This window comes from Wasmannia auropunctata, unplaced genomic scaffold (assembly GCF_000956235.1).
Source record: "Wasmannia auropunctata unplaced genomic scaffold, wasmannia.A_1.0 LD336023.1, whole genome shotgun sequence".
Taxonomy (NCBI): Eukaryota; Metazoa; Arthropoda; class Insecta; order Hymenoptera; family Formicidae; genus Wasmannia; species Wasmannia auropunctata.
Genome location: NW_012026867.1, coordinates 1540585 through 1562403, shown reverse-complemented (window position 1 = coordinate 1562403; position 21819 = coordinate 1540585). Strand labels below are relative to the sequence as shown.

The window sequence follows — 21819 nt, the reverse complement described above, 5'->3', positions numbered from 1 at the left end:
AAATACAAGTGGACCAAATTCAACACGATAATTTCAAGCTTGCTTTACTCGGAATTAAAATGATTTGATTTATTTACATTTTTAAAAAATGAAACTTAGTATCTGTGCGCTCTCGGAATTGCATGTTTGCAAGAGTCCGTTTTAAACAGTCTATATAATTCGCATCAGATTTGAAAATAGAATACCACTTTGTAATTTTATAGTATTTATACGTGCGTATATATTTTATGTATACGTGTATTTTAATTCTTCAAGTATATCTCTCTCGTGTTACGCGACATACAAAATTACAAACAAAATTGTATTCTGAACGCCAATCGCAGATCGTCCAAAGCGGATCTAGGTAGCGCGTAGCGTGGAAAAAAAAAAGGGAAGAACGCGCGGGAATGATTTATAAACATTGTTTATTTCTGCGCTGTGTATTTTGCAGTCGGCTCGACAATGACGGGAGCAAAACAGTTTTAATCGTTTACCCCGTGCACTATCTCGCGCGATTCGTTCTTTTTTTGTTTTGTTTTATACACACCTACAGTGGTAACGTATAACGAGGTAAAAACTAAGTACTCATACAAAACGTAGAATATTTCTATCTGTTTTTTTGGTCTTTCTTTTTTTTTCAAAGGGGTCGGGGTAGGAGGGAGGGGGGGGAGTTGAGATTTTTGTAGGGTTGAGGCTTTTTAAGGGCACGTGGTAGGACTTTGTACGCGCGCGAAACGCGTATACGTTTAAACATATATAGATCTCGTTATATACATACACATTTTTTTTTCTTTCTATATTATACTTTCAACAGGGGGAACGTTTATGTATTTCCGATAGGCGTAAACTCGATGTAACAGTAATTTTATATCTCGCTTTGTGCCTATACACTTTCCTTATTGATTGCCGTTTTTTTTTTCCATTTCGTTTCCTCTTCTCCCTCGTCCGTCTAATCGTCAGCCGTCTCGCCCGCTTATCTATTGACCGGCGATTATTATAATTGACTAATAAATACAGTGGCGAAAGTACGAGATTATAGAATCTGACCTGCGCTCGTGCAACGCGCCGAAGCCTCCGAGATACCGATACAGTTGATATACATGCTTAATTGCTAATCGCACTCCATTAGGCGTTACGCAACCCTTCGACCGCTAAACTCCTTTTGCTTCGTGCGCAACTAGCGACAAAATAATTACGTCTCGACTTATCGATAAACAAATGAACTTTAATTTATTCTCTGTGGGTTCGTTTCCGACTCGTGTTGCGGGTGGCAGATGAAAAGAAAAAACGCGCTAAGCGGATTAAAGAGGTAAATAGGGGAGAAGCTACGTAAGGGAAAAGAATTGCAGAACAAAACGCGACGTTTACCACTTTAAGGAGACGAATTTAAGAGCCCGTTTTTCAAAACAAAGCTAAGAATAAAATGGCCATTAATCCGAAGTAATCTTTTATATAAGGTGTTCGTAATTTTTAATAAATAATATATTTTTCGTGTGTACAATTTCGTCTCGAGAACGAATCTACCTCTATCTTTGCTTAATCTGTTAAAATCGCTAAATTTCGCCACGTTTTCGAAGACGCCTGCCATCGTGACTTATCAAATTGCGTTTTGTACAGCTATATAGTGACCGAGTCACTTTCAGAAAGTTTCGCAGTCTTCAAAACAAGCTCATGTGACAAGAGACGGATACCAGTTTGTACCAGTTTGTAGTCGGTATTATCCAGCGGCACGGAGAGAGATGCGCAACGACACATATCTTTTACGTAGATATACGTAGAAGGCATAGATCCTAATGTAAGCCGCGCGCGCGTTTCTTACTCACTATCATTAATCGACGCACAACCGAAGCAACTATGTACCAGTATATATAAATACCAGTAACCTTCTTTCACCTCTTTTTTCCTTTACACACATCGCATATCTTATTCTATACTTAGAAAAAGTGTAAAATCTAGTATTTCTTTAACCTACTTCACTTAGATTTTGCTTTTTTTTTCTCGCTTCTCTCTCGCACGAAATCATTCGTTTATCGCAAGTTTTATGCGTCCGCTGTAGATTCACAGATCGCAAAGTTCTTATTCCTGAAAGTTATAGAGTTCTTTCATTACTATTTATGTCGATATCATTTCTGCCGTAAATTGCGCGACACAAAAATACAAATTGCATTGGCACTCCATTTCTGGACTCGATTGCGGCACTGTACGATAAGTAGGCAATCTAATATTGTAAACTAAATTTCTATTCTTAGACACGAAGAATTCCGATTGCTGCGTTAGGAAGACTAGTAGTTTTAATATCAGAGATGAACTCGTATCTATCTCGCGTTTTTTTTTTCTTGGAAAAACGACAGAATCTAATAAAAGATCTTTTGTATATAGTGTCACGCTTGTCCGAAGGCTAACGGTCACTATTTCTAATATTCGTGGTGCAGCTGGCCGTCATTGAAAACATTAAGGAGGAGAAAGAGGAAGAAAAAACAAATAAATTAATTAGAATATTTTCAAAGAGAAAAAATGCTTTCGTAGAAACACGTTTCGTATCCTAAGAAAAGTGTCCTTTCATATCTTGTCATATCTATGCTACCGAAATCGTTAACGAGGTAAAACGCAAGTAATAAAATGTAATATGCGAGGTTTCGCTGTTGTCTGCCGAATGTCTGTCTTCATTTTTTGTGTGTGTTTAAATGCTACATCTCCGCGGAGAAACATACGTATCGTGTTCCACATGATACAATTATAAATTTGGCAAGAAATACGTACATCGAAAATATAGATATATATATATAATATATATACATCTTTCTGTTGTGCAGAGCCAAAGGAAAACTTTTAAGTCGCACGGAAAAACTGTTTATCGCGATATCGCCTCGTGCATGAGCTCGATATTTTTCTCGGGCTAAGGTCTAACCGGTATCGGAAGAAATACATCGATAGTTAAATGCTAGAGAGTCAACGTAACGATTTGATTCTTCGTTATTTTATTTCTCGACTCGGCGACTCCATTGCATTATTATGGTAATGCAATATCGTTATTACACTTCTCAATTAGAAAGAATCATCTCGTTTCTTTAGACTTTCCGATCACGACAGTCTCTTGAACGGCGTTATACTCGACGTAAGAGTTTAGGCGTGGGGCCTCGTTAACTTCTTTTTAGCTCTTACTTGCTCTCGAATTGCTCGCGGCGATCCCTTCGATTACCTCTTGCTCCTCCGTCTATATGTAGGCTGACTTTACGCTACGAGTAGTACATTATAATCCTACGATAGATATATATCTCGCCGGGTATATACCTGATATGCTAACGGGGGTGCGGGACACATTTTGAGCATCGCCTTATGATTCGAGGGGCGTTTTTGGCGGGGTGTAGGACATCTCCATCGTGATGCCGCCGCTGCCGCGCCGGAATCGCGACGGGATGCCCGGGATGTCGATGCTGTTGCGCGGCTTGCGTCTGCTGAGATGCCTCTCGACCCACTTCAACATCGTCAGAACCGAATCCGTGCTGGGCAAACGTCTCTCCGCGGACGTGCGGATGATATGCGACGACGCGACGCGGAAAGTAGCGGCCATACCTTTCAGTGCCTAGATAGAAACGAAAAGATTCCCGTGATGATAAACACACGTTAATGCGAATGTCTTTTTTTTTTTTTTTTTTTTGATGGACTAAAAGATATCTTCGTTGAAACGAGAGCGACAGAATCGATCGGTTTCGTACCTTCATCGCGTCCTCGTCCGTGACGTCGTCGCCAGCGTATATAATCCTGATACGCTCGCTCCAATCTAGACCGAACGCCGTGCGCAGGATGTAGATGGAAGCACGACCCTTATTCCATTCGACCGGCGGCTTCGCCTCGATGGCGCAATGCGCGGTGCACGCCTTGAACCCCGCACCCTCGATAAGTCTTTTAGCCTGATCGACCATCTTCGGGCGACCCTGCATCGGAGTTTCGCGATAGTGGAACGTGAGAAGCGCACCTTTATTCTCGACCCAAGCGCCGTCCCTGCAGAGCTATCAATAGACAAGACACGTAAATATGTTGATTTTATCGGGATAAGTGTAAAGAATGTATGTTTATGATTTCGCGTGATATTTGTTAAATATTTAATATTTATTAAACAGATAGCACCGCTAATGATAGTCATTACGGACTATCCATCATCTTCTATCAATGAAAAACGTTCTAAGCGACACAATTCATCATTATCACATTCATATCCACATTTATATTACAAGAATAGTGATTTAGTGTACCTGATCCTGAAGCGTTTGCATCAAACTGGCCACCTTGTCCTCCAATTCGGCGGGCATCGGATGGACGAACTTGCTGCCGTCCGGGTGCAGGATCTCCAACCCGTGGTTCCCGGCGTACGTGATACCCTCTATCCCGACCATCGATTTCACATTGTTCACGTTTCTACCCGATATGATCGCGATATAAACGTCGGACATGTTCGACAGCCTCTGCAGGACGTTCTTCGTCTCGAGCGGCAGGATCGCCAGGTCGGGATGCGTGGCGATCGGCGCCAACGTGCCGTCGTAATCCAACAGAAGCGCCAATTTATGATTATCACCGATGTACCTAGGGGACATGTGGTTGTCACTGGATCGTTATCCGGCTTTCGTCATGAGTCAGGTAACACTCGCTCGCGCGGGCCCGCCCTCTTTTGTAAAAGCATTTCCTCGATCTCTCGTATCACCCCATTTTACAGATCGTGGGGATGCTTGGATCAGGGTATTTAGGATCAATACATCTCACATAGCAAGAGAGTGCATTGTAATTCATCGTCACCGCCATCGGCGACGACGTCATAAGCATAGCCGCATCATATCATCACGCTCTGCGACGTACCCAAACTCATGCTCAGTTTAAAAATATAATCACTTACATACGTAGAAGCGTAGCTGATTTACTTAATACTATATCTTAACGAATTCGATCTAAGGTCGATCGAATGCAATGAGACTTTTTTTTTCCTTGAAAATGCTTCTTTCGCAGAACCGCTAATCAGCTCAAGATAATAATAATCTCGCGCAACACTCGTTACTTATGTATACATTTGCATACACCTTACCGGATATCTCCCGTTTCATGCGCATGCGCTGGTCGGGCCCAGTCATGCACATCTCTTAACAGACCTGATACCTACTTGCTCAAATAATCATCGAAATCATCCATGGTCACGGGCTGCATCGTGGTAGCGCCCACGGAATCGTGCTCCTCGAGGGATCCCATCACCTGGAGGAAGGACTTCATCCAGTAGTTGACGTCGTATATCCTCTCACGTCGGCGTAGATGGTTCATCCTCAACGTGCGTTCGTCCTCGGGCATGGTTAGCGCCCTATTTAAAGTCCCAGCGTTTAAATCAGTTTTCACTTCATGGATCAAAGTGTATCTTAATTAAAACTAGATTACAAAGTACGGAAAAGTGAAACTTCGATTCGAATAATGCATATAATTTATACTCTATTCAATTCCGTTACGATTGAAACGGGCAGTCATGTACCTGTGAATCACCTCCGCGGCCTCGTCGATCTCATAAGGATTGCAAATCAAGGCTTCGTGCATCATTTCGCCGGCCCCGGCGAACGGCGACACTATCAGCACGCCCGGCGGCGTGTTGATTTGACATGCGACGAATTCCTTGGCGACTAAATTCATGCCGTCCCGGAGCGGCGTGACGAGGGCGACGGCGGCGTCCCGGTAGAACGCCGCCAGCTCGTCCTGGCTCACGCAGCCGTAGATGTAGCGTATGGGCGACCAGTTGGGCGTCGTGAAGCGACCGTTTATGCAGCCGATCAGCTGATCCATCTCGAGCTTCAGATCCTGATACTCACGGACGTCCGTGCGTGAGGGTACTGCGATTTGAAGCATCGTCACCTAACATAAGCCAAGTAACGTGAATATGATCGGTTTACAGGCTCTGTTACCAAGGTCGGCAATTACTTTGCGAAGCGAGAACTCGCGCGCAAGCGACATTAGATAATCACCTGTTCGCGATGCTCGGGATGTTTCTCCAGCAGCATCTCGAAGGCCTTCAGTCTGTGAACGAGGCCCTTCGTGTAATCGAGCCGGTCGACGCCGAGGACGATCTTCTGATTCGACTGCATGACCTTCGTCGCGGTCTCCGCCAACGAGACGAACCTGTCGAACGGTATACCGATCGGCAGCGGTCTTACCCGCACCGTTCTACCGCCGTGTTCGACCAGCAGGTTCTTACGGTCCACTCTGCAGCCGAGACACCTCTGGCAGCAATCGACGAAGTTCAGGCAATAATCCTGAATGTGGAAACCCACCATGTCGCATCCTAAATCGTTGCCACAAAGAGAAGCAATGTTAGAAATTATATGCGATTGAAGCTGTCCGAGATAATCTATATACGCGATATCAGATCACTCACCCAGCATACCCTGCAGGATCTCGTCGGCCCACGGGAACAGCCTGAAGATGTCCCACGGCGGGAAGGGTATGTGAAGGAAGAAACCTAATTTAAGCCTGAGATTCTTCTCTTCGGCCGCCTGTCTGATCCAATTGGCGGCCAACATCAGATGATAATCGTGAACCCACACCAACGGCGTACCGTTCTGCTGGTTCTCTTGTTCCTTGTGAATTTGTTCCAAGGCGCCGACCTGCGTCAGACAGAATCATCCGATATTCAGGAGAGCTGAGAAATCGTTTAATTTATTACGATCCTAACGAGGATATTGAACATAGTATTTTTTTATAATTATCATACATTTATCTCGCAATTTATATTGTAATTTCTTTTTCCAGTGTGAGAACGGTAAAGATAATTAAAATGTTTTTACTACGTTTGCATCTTACTGAAGTAGAAATATTAAATTATAAAAGCCGGAAATTGCGGGACGCGAATTAATGAAGTCCGATGGAAAGGATATTCTCAGACTGCAAAGGCGCGATCGATAATCGTTGTAAAAAGCACAGAATCGTACTGTCTTCGCGGCGAACTGTTCGTTGACCGCGGAATACGCGCGCCAGTGTTCCGCGATGAAGGTCGCCCGATCCGGCATAGAATGGAAGAGGGGCCAGAAGGTTCCATTGCAGCATCCGTTGTAGTACGAGTCGAAGATGCCGGCGTCGACGTGTACCGCGACAACCTGAAAGTAGAGGGAGGGAGATTAAGATTGAGACGGGGGAATTATCTCGTCGCGCGCGATTCTCCGCGATCATTCACATACTCGTGATGCGGCACCCTCCTGTCGCTATTTCGCAAGAGGATTTAATTCAAGCTCGCTGGTACAATGCAATCGTCGTGCCCGATAGCGTCAGAATATGACGGAGCATTTTGGCAAACCTGCCAGTGATAATTGTATTTTTAGGTGCTCCACATATAAAGCGAGTGATCTTCTACAGCCACGTATGCATATACATGTGCATATGTGTATACGTGTTGTTATTAATAATAATTGTTATTAATGTTATTATACATATATTAATTATTAATTATAATAATTATTGTTAAATATATAATTATGTATTTCATTTAAAATGACAATGTCTATAGCAATAATGTTTAATATGTATAAAATCATGATTGACGACAGGCAATTCGAGCGATTCCTTTCATTTATAATTCGGAAAATAAATAAGACTAAACGACTTAACTTTATACATAAGATTTTCTTCTTTAAACTCTGGATTTATTCAACGAGGTATATATTGACATGTAATTAACAATTATTCTATAATTATATATCGAGTTGAATCCCTACTGATACACGTTGTTTGGATAGGCATCTATAAAGAACGACAGAACGATTAGTCACATTGACTTGACAAAGATTTAGACAAAAGATTTTGTAAAAGGCTTTGTATATCTACAGAGAAAAATTTACAGAAAAAAGCTTAAAAGCTTAATTCTAGCTATGTAATATGAATAAAATATATATCACGAGCCAGTTGGAGTTCAAGAACCAGAAATTCGAATGGAATCGCGACGCGAGAAATTGGCCTAATAATAATTAGACATGGGACGGAGGTAGGAAGTACCGATCTTGCCAGTGACTCGGAAGTGCGTAAAATTCGGTTTCCCTTATCGGTCCCTCCCTCAATTACCCCGCGAAACTCTGTTATTTTGTTCGCGACACTGCCTCCTTTATTTCCGATCACGAGGGTGAAAACAGGCCGCGCCAAGAGCGATCACTCGCCTGACGCAAGCGAGCAATCGCTTGACGGGCGATAACGCGGTTTAATACTTCTACGATAGACACAACCAACCGCGGCTGTCGGTTTGTTGTTTCTCCGACGGATATCGCCGCTTTACGGGCACATTAATTAAGAGAGGTCAGGGAAAGCGCGACGGGCGGCAGCTCCTTACCCCCATCGCGTACACACGCGTCCGGATTGGGAGACTCGCGTCGGGCATTGTTTTATCGCTCGAGAAAGAGAGAAGAATCGCTCCTCTCGTGCTCCGTACCGTCGTGGGGAGTTGCTTAACCGCGGCGCACGATAAAACGCGTATCAATTCACCGACGGTTTCTTTAATCGTCGAGCGAGATCGGGTGGAAACAAGCGATGACCTCGATCGATTTTAATTTGAGGGATCGCGGGGTCAGAATTGTGTTAAAAAGCGCTGCCGCTTTCGAATTAGGTACATACGTCGCTAATGTAATTAAGGGACCGTTTAAGCATTTCATGCGCGGTCAGCCCTTCGCGAGAAGCCCCTCTAACTTGGTGCACACGTGTCAATCGATTTGAGAAACACGCAAGAGACCCTCAAATCGATCGACCATTATTGTCCGATAATCGCGCGAAATATTTCAGAAATAGTGGGATCATGTTACTTGCATGAAAAGTTTTGAAAACTCGCGAACAGAGCAAATAAAAGATTTCGTATACCAGTTTCGACTGGTATACTGACTGATATACCGACGCATACCAGTCCAGCGGCGGAATTTTTTTCGGGGCACGATGATCTCGGATCTCCCTCATTACCAATAAAGTTATCTCTCTGTTTCGAAGTAACGGAGGCGAATCGCGCAGGCGGACTTTATATGAAAACGCATTTCTTGCATCTCCCGTTTCGCCCGACGGTTCATTTAGGAAATAATGAAAACACTTTAATTGCTAACTCGTTATCGCGTGTCTCGCAAGCGTTACTCCACGTGACATGACATGATAGTCCGTTTTCCCCTCTTGCAGCGTTGTTTTTCCTTCTTGTCTTCTTTGTTTCCTATACGCTCATCGTGTTACGCAAACAATATTGAATCGGTCCCGGTCAGCGATAGACGTCAAAATAGGGCGGCTGAGCAAAGAACGAGCGTCGTATTCTATATGTATGTACGTGTAGCCACCGATGATGAAATCGATGCGAGGCGGCAAAGTAAGTTTCAGAATGAAGTAGGAGGAAGGACTTTTTTTATGTATATAGTGCGACAGTATAAAGTAACGATTAGCGTCGATAGAGACCCGGTGGTATCCTCGGTCGATGTAAAAATTGGCAAATTTTTATTGCTTTCACATTTTTAGAAAAAGAACGAGGAAGATACTCGCATATACTCGGTATATTTAATTCCGATGTAAGTAAGATTTCCAGATAGCACACAGAGCCCAGAAGAATTCATTAGTATATTCAGCTTTATGTCATCAATTCTGAGTTCATTTTCAGGTGCAAAGAGAATCCCTTTTAGAAAAAGAATTCTTTTTGCATCTGAAAATGAACTCAGAATTAGCGACATATAACCGAGTTCTTTTTTCATTCTCTGTGCTATCTGCAGGGTTGTCTTTTTTTAAATAAAATATTTCTCTAAAGAAAGCTATAATTTTTTAGGCCCCTCCTTTGTATTTTTACGATCGAAACTTTAAATCGTCCAAACATATAAGTATATTTATATATTTTTCTTTGCCGTCATCATTTTTTAGGAATTTTTTTAGTAGTGTCTCTCTACGTAGTTTTTCGAAATCGCACGATTTGCTCGCGGTTAATCTGCGAGAAATCAATACTTTCCGGGATCGGTTTTTTTCCTTCTCTTTTTTTCCCCGTTTGCCCGTCACGTCGCACGCCGACTAAGCAAGCTGTGAGTAAGCCGCGCCACGTTGCGTGAAAATTTCCATGTAACGATAATCGTTACGTCCGTCGCCACGCAGCCTGCCCGGCCGCGTCGGGCTTAATCGGCCGCCGCCGTTTTGTTTAACGGTGTCGTAGGCTATCGCTTAGACATCGTTATCGACGATCTTGAAAAGGCTCTTGCGGCGATTCACGTGATCCGTCGCCGACGTCCGCGTGTGGGTGTACCATACGCGCCCGTTAATCCGCTAATCGCCGACAGCTAGCCAGAAGTCGCCACTTTACAGACGATACAGGCTTGCAACGCCGTCGACGTGCAGCCGATAACCCACCGATCGACCTCGTGACACGAATATCCGTGACACTGCCAGCCATTTCGGGTTCATTCACGCTCGAAATGACGTTAGGCGACTGATAATAATAATAATAATAATAATAAGTAACAGTAATAATAAGAAAAATTAGATCAACAATGACGGTACTAATAATAGTAATAATAACGGACTATGTTAAATGCGCTTGACATTGCACGCCTGATTGTTACGCAACACGTATAAAAACACGCACTTGTCCAAGTTCAGTCTCGGGGATGAAGAATTAAATCGGAGGTCGGAGATCAGTTAGCCCCAGTTCACGCGGGCCGCGGAATGTACGTGCATAATATACTGTTAATGTTATCGGCACCGTTTTTCCCGGATGCGTCGGCGTGTCCAAACGTCGCAATTTCAACATTTGTTTTCTACGTTCAAAGAAAAAAAAAGACTCCCTCGAGCGTTTCTCTATCGCGAGCTTTACAATAAAAACCGTTAATGTAAAAAACGTTTACTGCTGTTGAAACGCGCCGTTTTTATCGTGTTGCTTCAATCTATACCACTAACGGCAAGACGGTTTATGACGATTAGCAATATGAAATGCGCGCATTAATCATTACAAAAGCTTTATGCTCTATACGTGTTGAAAGAGAATAAAATGATCGCTTATCGGAAGGCATAGTCGCGTTGTTCTTGTCGGAAAATACGCGATATCGTCCGGGAAAACAGTCTATAAATAAAGCCGCTTTGAGCTGTCGCCGAACTTTCTTAACGTCGAGGGGAAATGCAAAGGCAAAGGGCATCTCCGAATCGATTTTCCTTCACCGCGGGGAAAGCGATTTTCGTCGTATCGACGTATCGCTGCAATGTTATTCGCCGAGTCTTCGGACGAACTCAGTTACTTCGTAAATTCGCAAACACGATTCCATGTGGCGTTATCGATCGAACAGCATTGGTTCCTAATTGTTTACAAACGAAAGGTACAAGGAGAGAAGAGCGTTGAGTTACTGTCGACGCCGCTTGCCGCGAAAGGTGACCATTTCGTTTTCCATTCGACGGCATGGAATATTACAGGTTGATTGAGGTGGGGAATGATGACTATTCTCTCCGCCATGCGGAGGTACACACACACGTTGTCAATGCCAAGGTTAATACATTTCGCGTCAATGATAAACGGCGACGATAACGTGGCGCCGCTTGGCCCGCCTGAGGCTTGCGAAAGACTTTCTTTGAACTCGTTTCAACCAAAATATCCAGAGGATGTTTGCGAGGATGTCTCAATTACGGAATATTTGAACACTTTATAAAAAGATACTGCTATACACGACCTACGATGGTCGAGAACAAAGATCTCAAGAGCAAGTTTCATTCCTTTGAATTGTTGTCGAACATTAATAATAAATTTTTGTTAAGGTGGTTTTATCACTCAACGCCAACTCAATAGTGTGACATTGTCACGTAAACGTCACACAATCGCATACGTACAGTCTATGCAAAATGTTTTTATTGAATTATTAGTCATATGGAAGGACTAATTTTTGACTAGGACTTGCTCGATAAAATCACCTTAAACGCATATCCATCTCGAAGAATGTCAGTTCAGAAGGCAAAAACTTCCAAGGCAATGTGAGAAAATTTGAAAACTCGCTTGATTTAAATATGTAAGTCGCAATTGTTTGTTCATTGTGATGTAACAATCGCATATTTACAACGGAAAGCCGGCGTTCTCACATTGATAAGATACTTAAGTGCGCGACAGTGACGAATACCTATAATTTTCCGAGCGATTTAACCGGTTGTTTCGAAAAAAAAAAAAAAAAAAAAAAATTTGCACACAAAAGAATCAAAATAATTTTCATTTCCGCGATCCGCGGGTTGAGCGATATCCGTGTTTCCTTCTTTTCCACGTAATGAATGGTCGTTAACGCGCCGCGAATACAAGAGCAATGAATTACGTAAGACCCCGCGAATTGCGACGAAATGTCAGTTGCGTTGCGATTGTTACATGTCGTCATTAACGGAGAGACTCACCTTCCGCGATAGCAGACCAGCCGTGGGCGTGCGATCGTTGGGATCCGATTCGGGAATCGGCTCGTTCGGGTTATCCATGTGCATGCCCGGCCATCCGACCCAAACTCCATTTCCGCTTATAACGACGGGGGCTACCGCGGTAACCAGACCACCGGCGCTGTAAAAAAGAAAGAGAAGTTTTACGAAAAAGATACAAACGTATGCGAAAATAGGTTCGCAAGTCGGCAGTTCGCAAGTCGGCTGAGATCAGCAAGAGTCTCAGATTCGAAGGAATATACTTCTGCAAGACTAGACAAAAATATAAATAATTCGATATCATTGTTCGTTATCAAGATAGAGTGAGAAAAATGGGCAATAAAAAAAAGAATGAAAACATCTCTAATTAAGTTGAATTGAGTCAATTCTAAGCTGAATCATAACTCGTTCTCGTAAGACTTTTATAAGGACTTATGACATGAAGTTATAATTTTATACGTAACCATAAGACGTACGATCATTCGTAGATATCTATATGATTTCTTATAAATCTTACGGCTAGCAAGCAGCTGTCTGTAAAGATATTGCATAAAATTATAAGCATTCAGTCATATAAGTTCTTACAAATGTTACGAAATTATATGTCTTACAATTCTGCTTACAGACAACTGACCCATAAGTAAGAAACGTGTTATATAGTAATAAAAAATAAGGTCACCTATCGGCGCCTCGATTCTACACTATGACGAAGTCATAGTGTTGTTATTTAACGACCAGCATCCAGTCTAAAAACAATTTTATTTCAAGCGCAAATACTTCGGAGAGCAGCGGGAAAAAATCTCTCTCTCTCTCTTGCCTGCGAGAGTCGATGATTAAAAGAATTACACGCCGTAGTCTCGTCATTTTTACAACGTAATTAAGCTTGTATTCTAATCGTAAATTTAAAAAAAAACATGTCTCGCGTGCAAAAGTATTTCAGAGAGAGAGAGAGAGAGAGAGAGAGAGAGAGAGAGAGAGAGAGAGAGAGAGAGAGAGAGAGAGCGCGTATATACGCGATTGTGATAATACCGTAACTAATCGACGATCGCGGGTTTTTTTGCCAGGACGCGAGATTGTAATTAATTAATTATACATTTAGCGGACACGTTCAAGCGCGACATTGAGTATAATGACCAACTTGTTTACGTAATGCATAGCATGCCGCTTGTGCTTGCCTTGTCCGTGAGCGACCGAGAGACTTCCGCGACGTGCGTCGAAAGCGCGTAAACGCGCGTGACGATGTCGCGACCTTCCGGAAAATGCACTCCGATCCGTAATTGTGCGTTGGATTGTGCGCCGCGATACAATTCGCTAATTAGTCAACGCACGTCTATACACTCGGGCGAGCCTTGTTTACCAACATCCGCGTACGATTTATTTATTTTTTCTTCCTTGGATTGCAAAGGTCGACGTCGAATTGATGAAAGAATACGGATGAGATGAAAGGAAGTAAGGTAGATATATGGAGTACATCACGTGTACTATGTTCTATGACGCCCACCGTGCCTTGTGATCTGCTAGTCAATATTTATGCATTCGGTAAAGTAAATAGAAAAAGTCAAGCTAACGTTAGTTCTCGCGTTAGTATATTATATTCGACATCGAGTCCGCGCGATGCGGAATCCTAATTAATTCGGTAGAAATGCAAACCAGTGTCGCGAATGTTTACGGATCCGCGAGTCGCGCCTGTTCCTTATCACGATCAATATCTTTTATCTAGCAGTGGTCGCGTTATAATTGCTGTTTACAACGACCTCTCACATGGCAATCCTATGACGTTGGAATTAGCGCCGATCTGCGTGCAGCGCGTGTGCGCGAGCTATTTTAAAGACACTTTTTTTTTACGGCCGCTCGAAGTGGGGATTTTGAGAATTATCAAGTCGGGCGCGTAAAACGTATACGATAACAACACGTCGTGAGTCCGTTATCGCGACTCGCTTTCGTTTTCGCCTCGGATTATTCCCCGACGACTTGCGCATTGATCTCGCGACTACATTGTATCGATTCGGTGCAACAATATCGGATAATGTATAGCAAGAGAAAGAAAGAGAGAGAGAGAGAGAGAGAGAGAAAGAAGAGGATAAGGTTTGCATAAACCGTCGCACGTCGAACGATACGACGTGCATACATATATGTGTGCGATAAACGGACCCATATGCGTAATCGAATGCATTGATACGTTGTCCCGTGTGTTGAAAATTGACCGTTCCGTGTTATCGGCCCCCGTAAACGATAATCCGAGAGCTGCTGCATTCGCGGTAGAATTTTTCCACGCGAGCCGACGCGCGCGAGTTGCTCTCGGTCACGGATACGCGATCGCGAGCTACGTATCTACGGGATCTACGGCGCGTAGGCGGTCTAAAGAGTACAAAATACACGGATGCGACCGCGCCAGACACGCGGTAGACACGTGCGACGATTACGACGCAGGTGGCGTACGTGGCACGTTTATCGGACGTCCCAGGAAATCCGCGGTAATTGCGTCCACTCGTATACGATGGTGGTATACCTACAGGTGATGCACGCTTCATTAGCCCGATTTATCTTTACGTGCCAGGAACACTTCCAAATTGCCATTTTCGTAAGAATCGATCGTTCGAACATAATTACGCGCCATGAGGAATATGCCAAAAATAACGCCGATGTGTCACAGTCGAGCACATGCAAGATAATATCAGTTTTTTTTTAATTAAAAAAAAATGGAATTGTGAGAAATTGCTGTAAACGCGCAACGGAGACGGATCGCCAATTAACTCGAGATACAATTATCTCTGGAATAAAATTTATTTATTCCAAACATTTACGACATTTCGAAAAATTGAAAACTTTCCTGCAACGATAAAAGAACGTGAGACTTGATTGGATGCAAATAATGAGAAGAATAGAAATCGGGGTTGATTGCAATCGTAATCGTTGATATAATAAAAAAATGTAAGACTTAATTGGATACAAATGAGAAAAATAGAAATCGAGATTGATTACAATATTAATTTGTAATCAATTCCGATTTCTATTTTTCTCATTTGTATATCCAATTAAGTCTTACATTTTTTATTATATCATTAATTTTACGATTGCAATCAATCTCGATTTCTATTTATTCTAATTTGTATCCAATCAAGTCTTACGTTCTTTTATCGTGCAGGAAAGTTTACAATTTTTTGGGAATGTCGTAAATGTAATTTTCTTTTGAAAGATCGATTTGAAAGAACCTTCCCTCGCACGCGTGGACAGTTTGCATTTCTTATCACGCCGACTTTTTATCCGCTGTAACAATTTCGGGACACAGACGTTCCGAGTGTAAAGGCACTAAAGGCGGATATAGACTTGTATCCGCGTGTCGTATCATCGTTGCGTATCGGTGTTGGACGGAATGTTGCACCATATCAAAATTGTGACACGATAATGATATGCAAAGGCGCATCGCGTGTCGTATCGTTGAATTATACATTGATAATTATATATTGATGTACGCAACAAGTCCGCATCCGTCTTTAGATCGCGCCGAGAGAACGTAAGAATTATTCACGCTAATAATCTACCCCTCGGGATCCGGGATACACAAATTCCGCGTGACATTTTGTAAGAGCATTACCCACTTGCCCGCGATTAGATTACGGCGCTCGTCGAAAAAAGTTATTTTGAATGCGATTAAGGGGAACGCCTCGTGTGCACGCTCGTTCTCGTCTTAATCGATACTCCTTTTATCAATTCAATTAATTGTCCACGCATTACCAATCGCTCTTGGCTGAGATTTTGCGGCGTGTATCGAATTTTCTCGATCGGCTCTCTCGGCTGGCGTGCGCGCGCCGATCACAGATACAGCATTACAGCAGCGTGTAAACGGTGTCGTCTGTCGCGTACACGAGATCGTATTGTCAACATATTTGTCAAGTAGGAAGAGACTCTATCACTCTCCAAATATGAAAATTTTAAGTTGAACTTTGTTATTCGCATTTTTGTCACCGCGATTACATCACCGAACTTGTGCTGTGTCTGTTGACTGTATCTATGTATATACGTCGCATATTTATTTTCTGATACGACGCGTCTTTTATTGAAATAATCGCTCATTCTGTTTGTGACATGTGCACGTTCGCCACATATCTCTCCTTCCACCTCGCACGAAGTGGAACATGCACTTGGTGGTGCGCGGCTTCTTATGATTTCTTTTTTGACGCTACTATAATTCTAAAACGGGAAATAATTCAATTTTAGATAATTATAAATGCGGTATTTTCACAAAATAACTCGCTCTGTGTGCGTTATAATGAAAAAAAAATTTAATTTAGTACCAAACTTGAATTAAAATATTCTACAAATTTTTATTATTACAGCAAATAAACTCCTATGGCTTGTTATGGCTTAAACTCTTTTAATAAACTCCGTCTTAGTAATCACTTTACGTAATTTTATTTTAATAACGCCTGCTTAAAAATAATCGAGGCGAGAGAAACCGAGTCAAAATACGTGCAATCATTGTTATGCTACAGAAGAGCATCCTGTAGTCTGGCGGTATCCTATATGTAAAGATAACGACAGCGGCGAATGATGTAACTGCGAAGACGACACATAATCGCAAGTAACTGTCGCATTCGTTACCTTGAACCGCAGTTTTTCAGTTAAACATATAAAAAAAAAGAACAAGATGCAAAGTGACGTAAATGTCAAAAGCTTTGAATAAATACTGCAACTGACACTACGATCTAAAGAAACGATGGGAAAGAATCGCTCGAATAATAGCTGCAACAGTACAAGTCCGTCCGTCTGATTATCACAAAAGAAAATACAACACACGCGCGAGACACGTCCTCGGATATTTTCTCTGGACGTAAAATTAGACGTATATATAAAAACAGAACGATGATGTAAAATGTAATGGCGAGTACCAAGCGCTTTGCATTCGCGACACGGTTGAAGTTTCAGTCATTTACGTATTAAGCAAAATGCAAAAAAAGTCAGACGAGATTTTTTTTTAACAACAAAATCTATGCGATCGCTGCATAATGCATGTAATCACGCCGTTCGAGGCGCGAGCACTCGCGACAAACGTGAATGCAAAGTGACAGCCAAGTTCTCTCTTTCTCTCTCTTCTCGCGACACTGTCATTCAGATTGACACGTGGTCTCGCGCACGGTGTCCCCCTGTTTTGTTTCCTTTCGCTAGAAAGAGGGAAGAGGTAGAAGGCGAGACACACTCACCTGGCTTTGCGCTCCAGCTGGCCGGTTATCTCGTTCCTCTTCAGCACAAACGGCAACCTGTTGCTCACCACGATCATGCTCCCGTTGGAGGTGAAGCTACCCGGTTCTGTGGACCACATGGTGATGTTGGTGTAGTATCGCGGCGGGCTCACGCGGGAACGTGAAGGTGGGAAGCGCGTGGCGGAACGTTTGGTCGCCGTGGTCTCTCTCGAACACGGTCGTCCTTGCCCACGCGGAACGTCGTGTGTCACGTGCGTTCGGCGCGGTGACTCGGTGACGGAAAAAGAGATGCGGCTCTTTTATTCTCCCTCTCTCTCTTCCTGATAGAAATCGGCTCGCGTGCGCGAAAAGCTTTTCGCGGCTGCGGTTTTACTGTCGCTCTTGGCCGGGGTCCATGATTCACCGGCGTTTTATCCGTCGCCGGTTTATAAGATCGCGGGCTCGGAAGGAGAGAGAGAGTGAGAGAGAGGCGAAGGGGGGAAAAATAAAAAAAAAATAAAAAAAAACCTGCAAGCGAGCGCGGGAGCGGGTAGATCGGGTTAGGTTGCGCGATGCGTCACGTTGCGCGGCCGGGGCGACACTAAATCGAACACAACTAACGCCGTCGCGTTTTATCCCTCTTAAGTCGGCGCGGCCGGCCGTTTGGTCCAAAGTGCGACTCCCTATAACCATATCAATGACGGGAGGCCGCGACCTTTCGCGACCACCACCCGCGCGCGCGACCGGCATCCGTCCTCTCGACCGCCACCGCCGTCGCCGCCGTCATCGCGCGATCAAACACAACGGTCTCTCCGCGACCGAGATGCTGCGGCTACCCATCATCACCGCGTCGAATGCCATGTAAACACACCGGGGTGACACACCCCGCGCCCCCGTTCCCCGAGCGCGAGATATCGCGCGGGACCGCCCGCTCCCCCGGATCCGCGATACTCTCACCGTTACTTCGGGCCATCGGATCTCGGGCAACGGCGGATTTCGGGCGTCGCGACGCTCGAAACGCGCTTCTGGACGCGCACGATCGATCACTGACCGCCCCGAATCCGATGCCCCCGATCGATCGTACGACCGTGTTCTTCACCTTGCGCGAACGAGCATCGACCTTTCCTCGTGCGCGACATCTGTGTTTATATGTCACGGATTTGAGCGGCGGATCGTCAATGTCATCGATTTTTGTTTTTTTCGCTGCGTATATCAATTTAATCCATAACCCGGCAAGGGCGTTATTTTCGATACGGAACACTGACGGTGACGAGTTCATCTCGGGCAAGTATTTTTCCGTTCTCGGCGTGCAAACAATTTCATTTCTAAACTGCCACCGATTGTTCGATGTTCTTTACATAAGATAAGATAATCATATTTCCTTCTTTCCGTTGAACCTAGATAAGTGAATAGCGTCATCTTATCAGTAAATCGTGAAGAAGCTCGCACGGTGTAAGCGCCGTCTCATCAGTTAAGGATTAACGCTCCAATACGGATGAAAAGTGACGCTTCGTAGACTTCCAACATCTTGAAATTACCGATAACTAAATATAGTGGGAAAAAAAAACGACTTTACGTCTTCCCGAGTGAGCACCTTTGACGTGGAAATTTAAGTGATTATCGGAATATCGATCGGTGATTTCCGCGGCTCCGAGGAAGAAGATTCACGGTGAGTCATTTGCGCTCAGCGCGTTTCTAGCCGAAAGCCGTGATGCAAATGCATCCGATTGTGAAAAAAAAAAGATGTTATCGTCACGTTCCGCATGCGTGTCACCGTCGCGTCGTCGCCGTCTTGTCGTCATTGTCGTCATCGCGGCAGGCTCACGGCGAAGCGCGGAAAATTGGCACGCGCCGCGCACGCGGTGCGCGCGTTTTAACCCACGCGGAAGCAAAAAGATATTTACCATCTTCTCGGCTGGATTAATGACGCGCGAACGAAAAACAAGGAGAGAAGAAGAGGGCAGGGACTAATTACAATTTGAAGAAGTACGTTATCTTCCTCGTCCTGGAAGTGTCGCGACGCGGAGAGTGACGTCGGGAGGCTGTATGCATATTCTCGCGAAGTTCGCGAGTCTCAAATAACGATTTCAAATATGTAACTTGGATTTGTAAATGTATTCAAGTATACGGAAAACGTAAGAGACCTTCGCGTGGATATTTCTCACAGCACCGGCACGCGCGAGCGTCAAACTCCAAAGCAATCTGGATGAACAATCGCGTGTAAATGAATTAAGTATATACCTGAATATTGCGCGATACTATAGGAAATAAAAGAAACTGAATATGTATGCACGTATGCATGTTTCAGCGCTCTTCATCGGAAGCTGCACGTACACCGGGTTGTCCGTCGACAGGCGGAATATGGAGATATTTCAGCCACGTGCAGTTTTTATTTACACTGCTTGATGCATTTTAAAATTATTCGTATGACTGAGTGTTGTTTCGCTCTTTCGAGTGTAAGGCTACGCATTCATTTATTGTAACGATTGAACGACAACCATTGTTGTAACGATTGAATTTTTCCAGTTTTATGAATTTTGTACGTAGTTTAGAGCTCTACAAATTTGCGTCAGATTTCAGGATAAAGTTCTGTTTCTAATTTTACATGTTGCGTATTTTAATATAAATATTTTACGTATGTTCTGTGTATTTTAATTCTTCAACATTCCTTGTTAGATAAAATAACATAAAATTCTACGTAATATAAATTATAAATGGAATTTTAGTACGGTGTTACTCTGATTCTATCCTGAATTTTAACACAGATGAATAGAATGTCTAAAGCGATATACATACATACATATATATACATATATGTATATAGTGTATATAATTTCTTGGTTGTGTGTAATATTTAGAAAAAAATGAATAAAAGTTGCATGGATCTTTTTAAATAACCAAGGCGCTTAACGCATAATGTTATCGTTTTTATAAAATTTTTTTGTATAAAATAGAAAATATAAATATTTTCGGCTATGAATCGGATCGCGCATCACTACTTTAAGAAATATAAAAATGTGCGAGGAATTTTAGAACGAAAAAGTGAATTATTGAAATAAAAAAATTGGTATATCTAATATTTATACGCGCACGTTTAAAGCTACTAATTTGACAAGTTAATGCTCTCGCGATATTTTTTGTTATTATCAATGAAAATCGTAAAGATATGAGTATTATAAAAAAAATCAATTATATTTATCAATTTAGAAAATATGGGCTAATGGGAATCAGCGCGGTAATTGGTGCGCAATGATAATTTAAGTGAATATCACTATTTGTTTCGTGTAAGTAGATTTATTCCAAACGTTTCGGCCATGGCCGAACGTTGGAATAAATCTACTTACACGAAACAAATAGTGATATTCACTTAAATTATCATTGCGCACCAATTACCGCGCTGATTCCCATTAGCCCATATTTTCTAAATTGTTGAATTTACTGGGAATTCCTTTGATTTATTAATTGAATTATATTTATATTATGGATATCTCGAACGAAAAGCACGAATCACTGTTTATCTTTTATTAAGATCCAAAATTTAATTGAAATCATAAAACGATAACAGCGTACATTAATTGGATCTAATCAACGCTGCGCTGTATTGCACAACGATTAAAGTATTTCGATCGGATTAATGCCGTCGGTTCAACGTCAGATTTTTTTTCGGATTCCGCGCGGCTCTCGACGGTTATCTAATCTGTATTTTTATATAACACTATATCTTTTTTCACTTCTTTTATTCATTTTCAACTTTTATGTCTTGTAAATAAGTTTATTACGTCCGTCGTTCCGGATGTACTTACTGATCTATGAATAAATCTATTTTGCAGATAAGACGTTGGACGTTGGACAATAGAATCAGCGTGACCTCTCAACCGCGATAACGCGCTCACGTAGAACGTCTCGGGGCGTTAAAATGTGAATCACGCGTAATTGCCGAAATGTGCGATTTCTGATTTGATTGTGAAAGCCCGAAAGTATCCTCGAAGAAGCCGAGACGCGCATGTCATAGAATAACGCTGTAAAGTTTAAATTAAAAATCGGGCACTTTCTTAGATTTCCTTAGAAATATGATAAAATAAAATAAGTGGTTTTTCATCGTTTACCTTATTGCCCTTCTTGTTGAGTCATTCTCTTGAGTTGATTTATTCATCGCTGTTCGATTATCGGTTTCAATTGCATGTTTGCGTTGCAAAAAGACGAGCAATTTCGACCAACGGAGGGTACATTATCAGGAAGGAAACACGTAAAAAGCGGATATGTGCCAAGGTAATGG

At 42.8% G+C, this 21819-nt stretch overlaps 1 protein-coding gene and 2 long non-coding RNA genes across 3 annotated transcripts; 2 read left to right on the top strand and 1 right to left on the bottom strand.

The window, feature by feature from the left end:
* Positions 1-387: 387 nt before the first annotated feature.
* LOC105453004 (alpha,alpha-trehalose-phosphate synthase [UDP-forming]) lies at positions 388-18183 on the bottom strand. The gene is made up of 10 exons (XM_011694644.1): positions 17565-18183; positions 12349-12505; positions 6933-7097; positions 6380-6608; positions 5970-6286; positions 5486-5859; positions 5129-5320; positions 4233-4560; positions 3696-3989; positions 388-3562 (listed from the first exon to the last, which is right to left on the bottom strand). The coding sequence occupies exons 1-10, from the start codon at positions 17681-17683 to the stop codon at positions 3314-3316; spliced, it is 2424 nt and encodes an 807-aa protein (XP_011692946.1). The 5' UTR covers positions 17684-18183; the 3' UTR covers positions 388-3313.
* LOC105453003 lies at positions 4522-4874 on the top strand. Its single transcript, XR_974813.1, has 2 exons — positions 4522-4614; positions 4691-4874. It is a non-coding gene; the product is annotated as an uncharacterized LOC105453003 (long non-coding RNA).
* A 509-nt stretch (positions 18184-18692) lies between the features above and the next one.
* On the top strand, positions 18693-21648 carry LOC105453005. The gene is made up of 4 exons (XR_974814.1): positions 18693-18827; positions 18945-19212; positions 19852-19999; positions 21374-21648. It is a non-coding gene; the product is annotated as an uncharacterized LOC105453005 (long non-coding RNA).
* Positions 21649-21819: the final 171 nt, after the last annotated feature.

Excerpts from the sequence above, each read along its gene's own strand:
- LOC105453004 (XM_011694644.1), bottom strand. The coding sequence starts at position 17,683 with ATGTGGTCCACAGAACCGGGTAGCTTCACCTCCAACGGGAGCATGATC. Across the intron at positions 7,098-12,348 it reads CTGGTCTGCTATCGCGGAAG|GTTGTCGCGGTACACGTCGA; the intron begins GTGAGTCTCTCC and ends CTCTACTTTCAG. Across the intron at positions 6,287-6,379 it reads GATCCTGCAGGGTATGCTGG|GATGCGACATGGTGGGTTTC; the intron begins GTGAGTGATCTG and ends GCAACGATTTAG.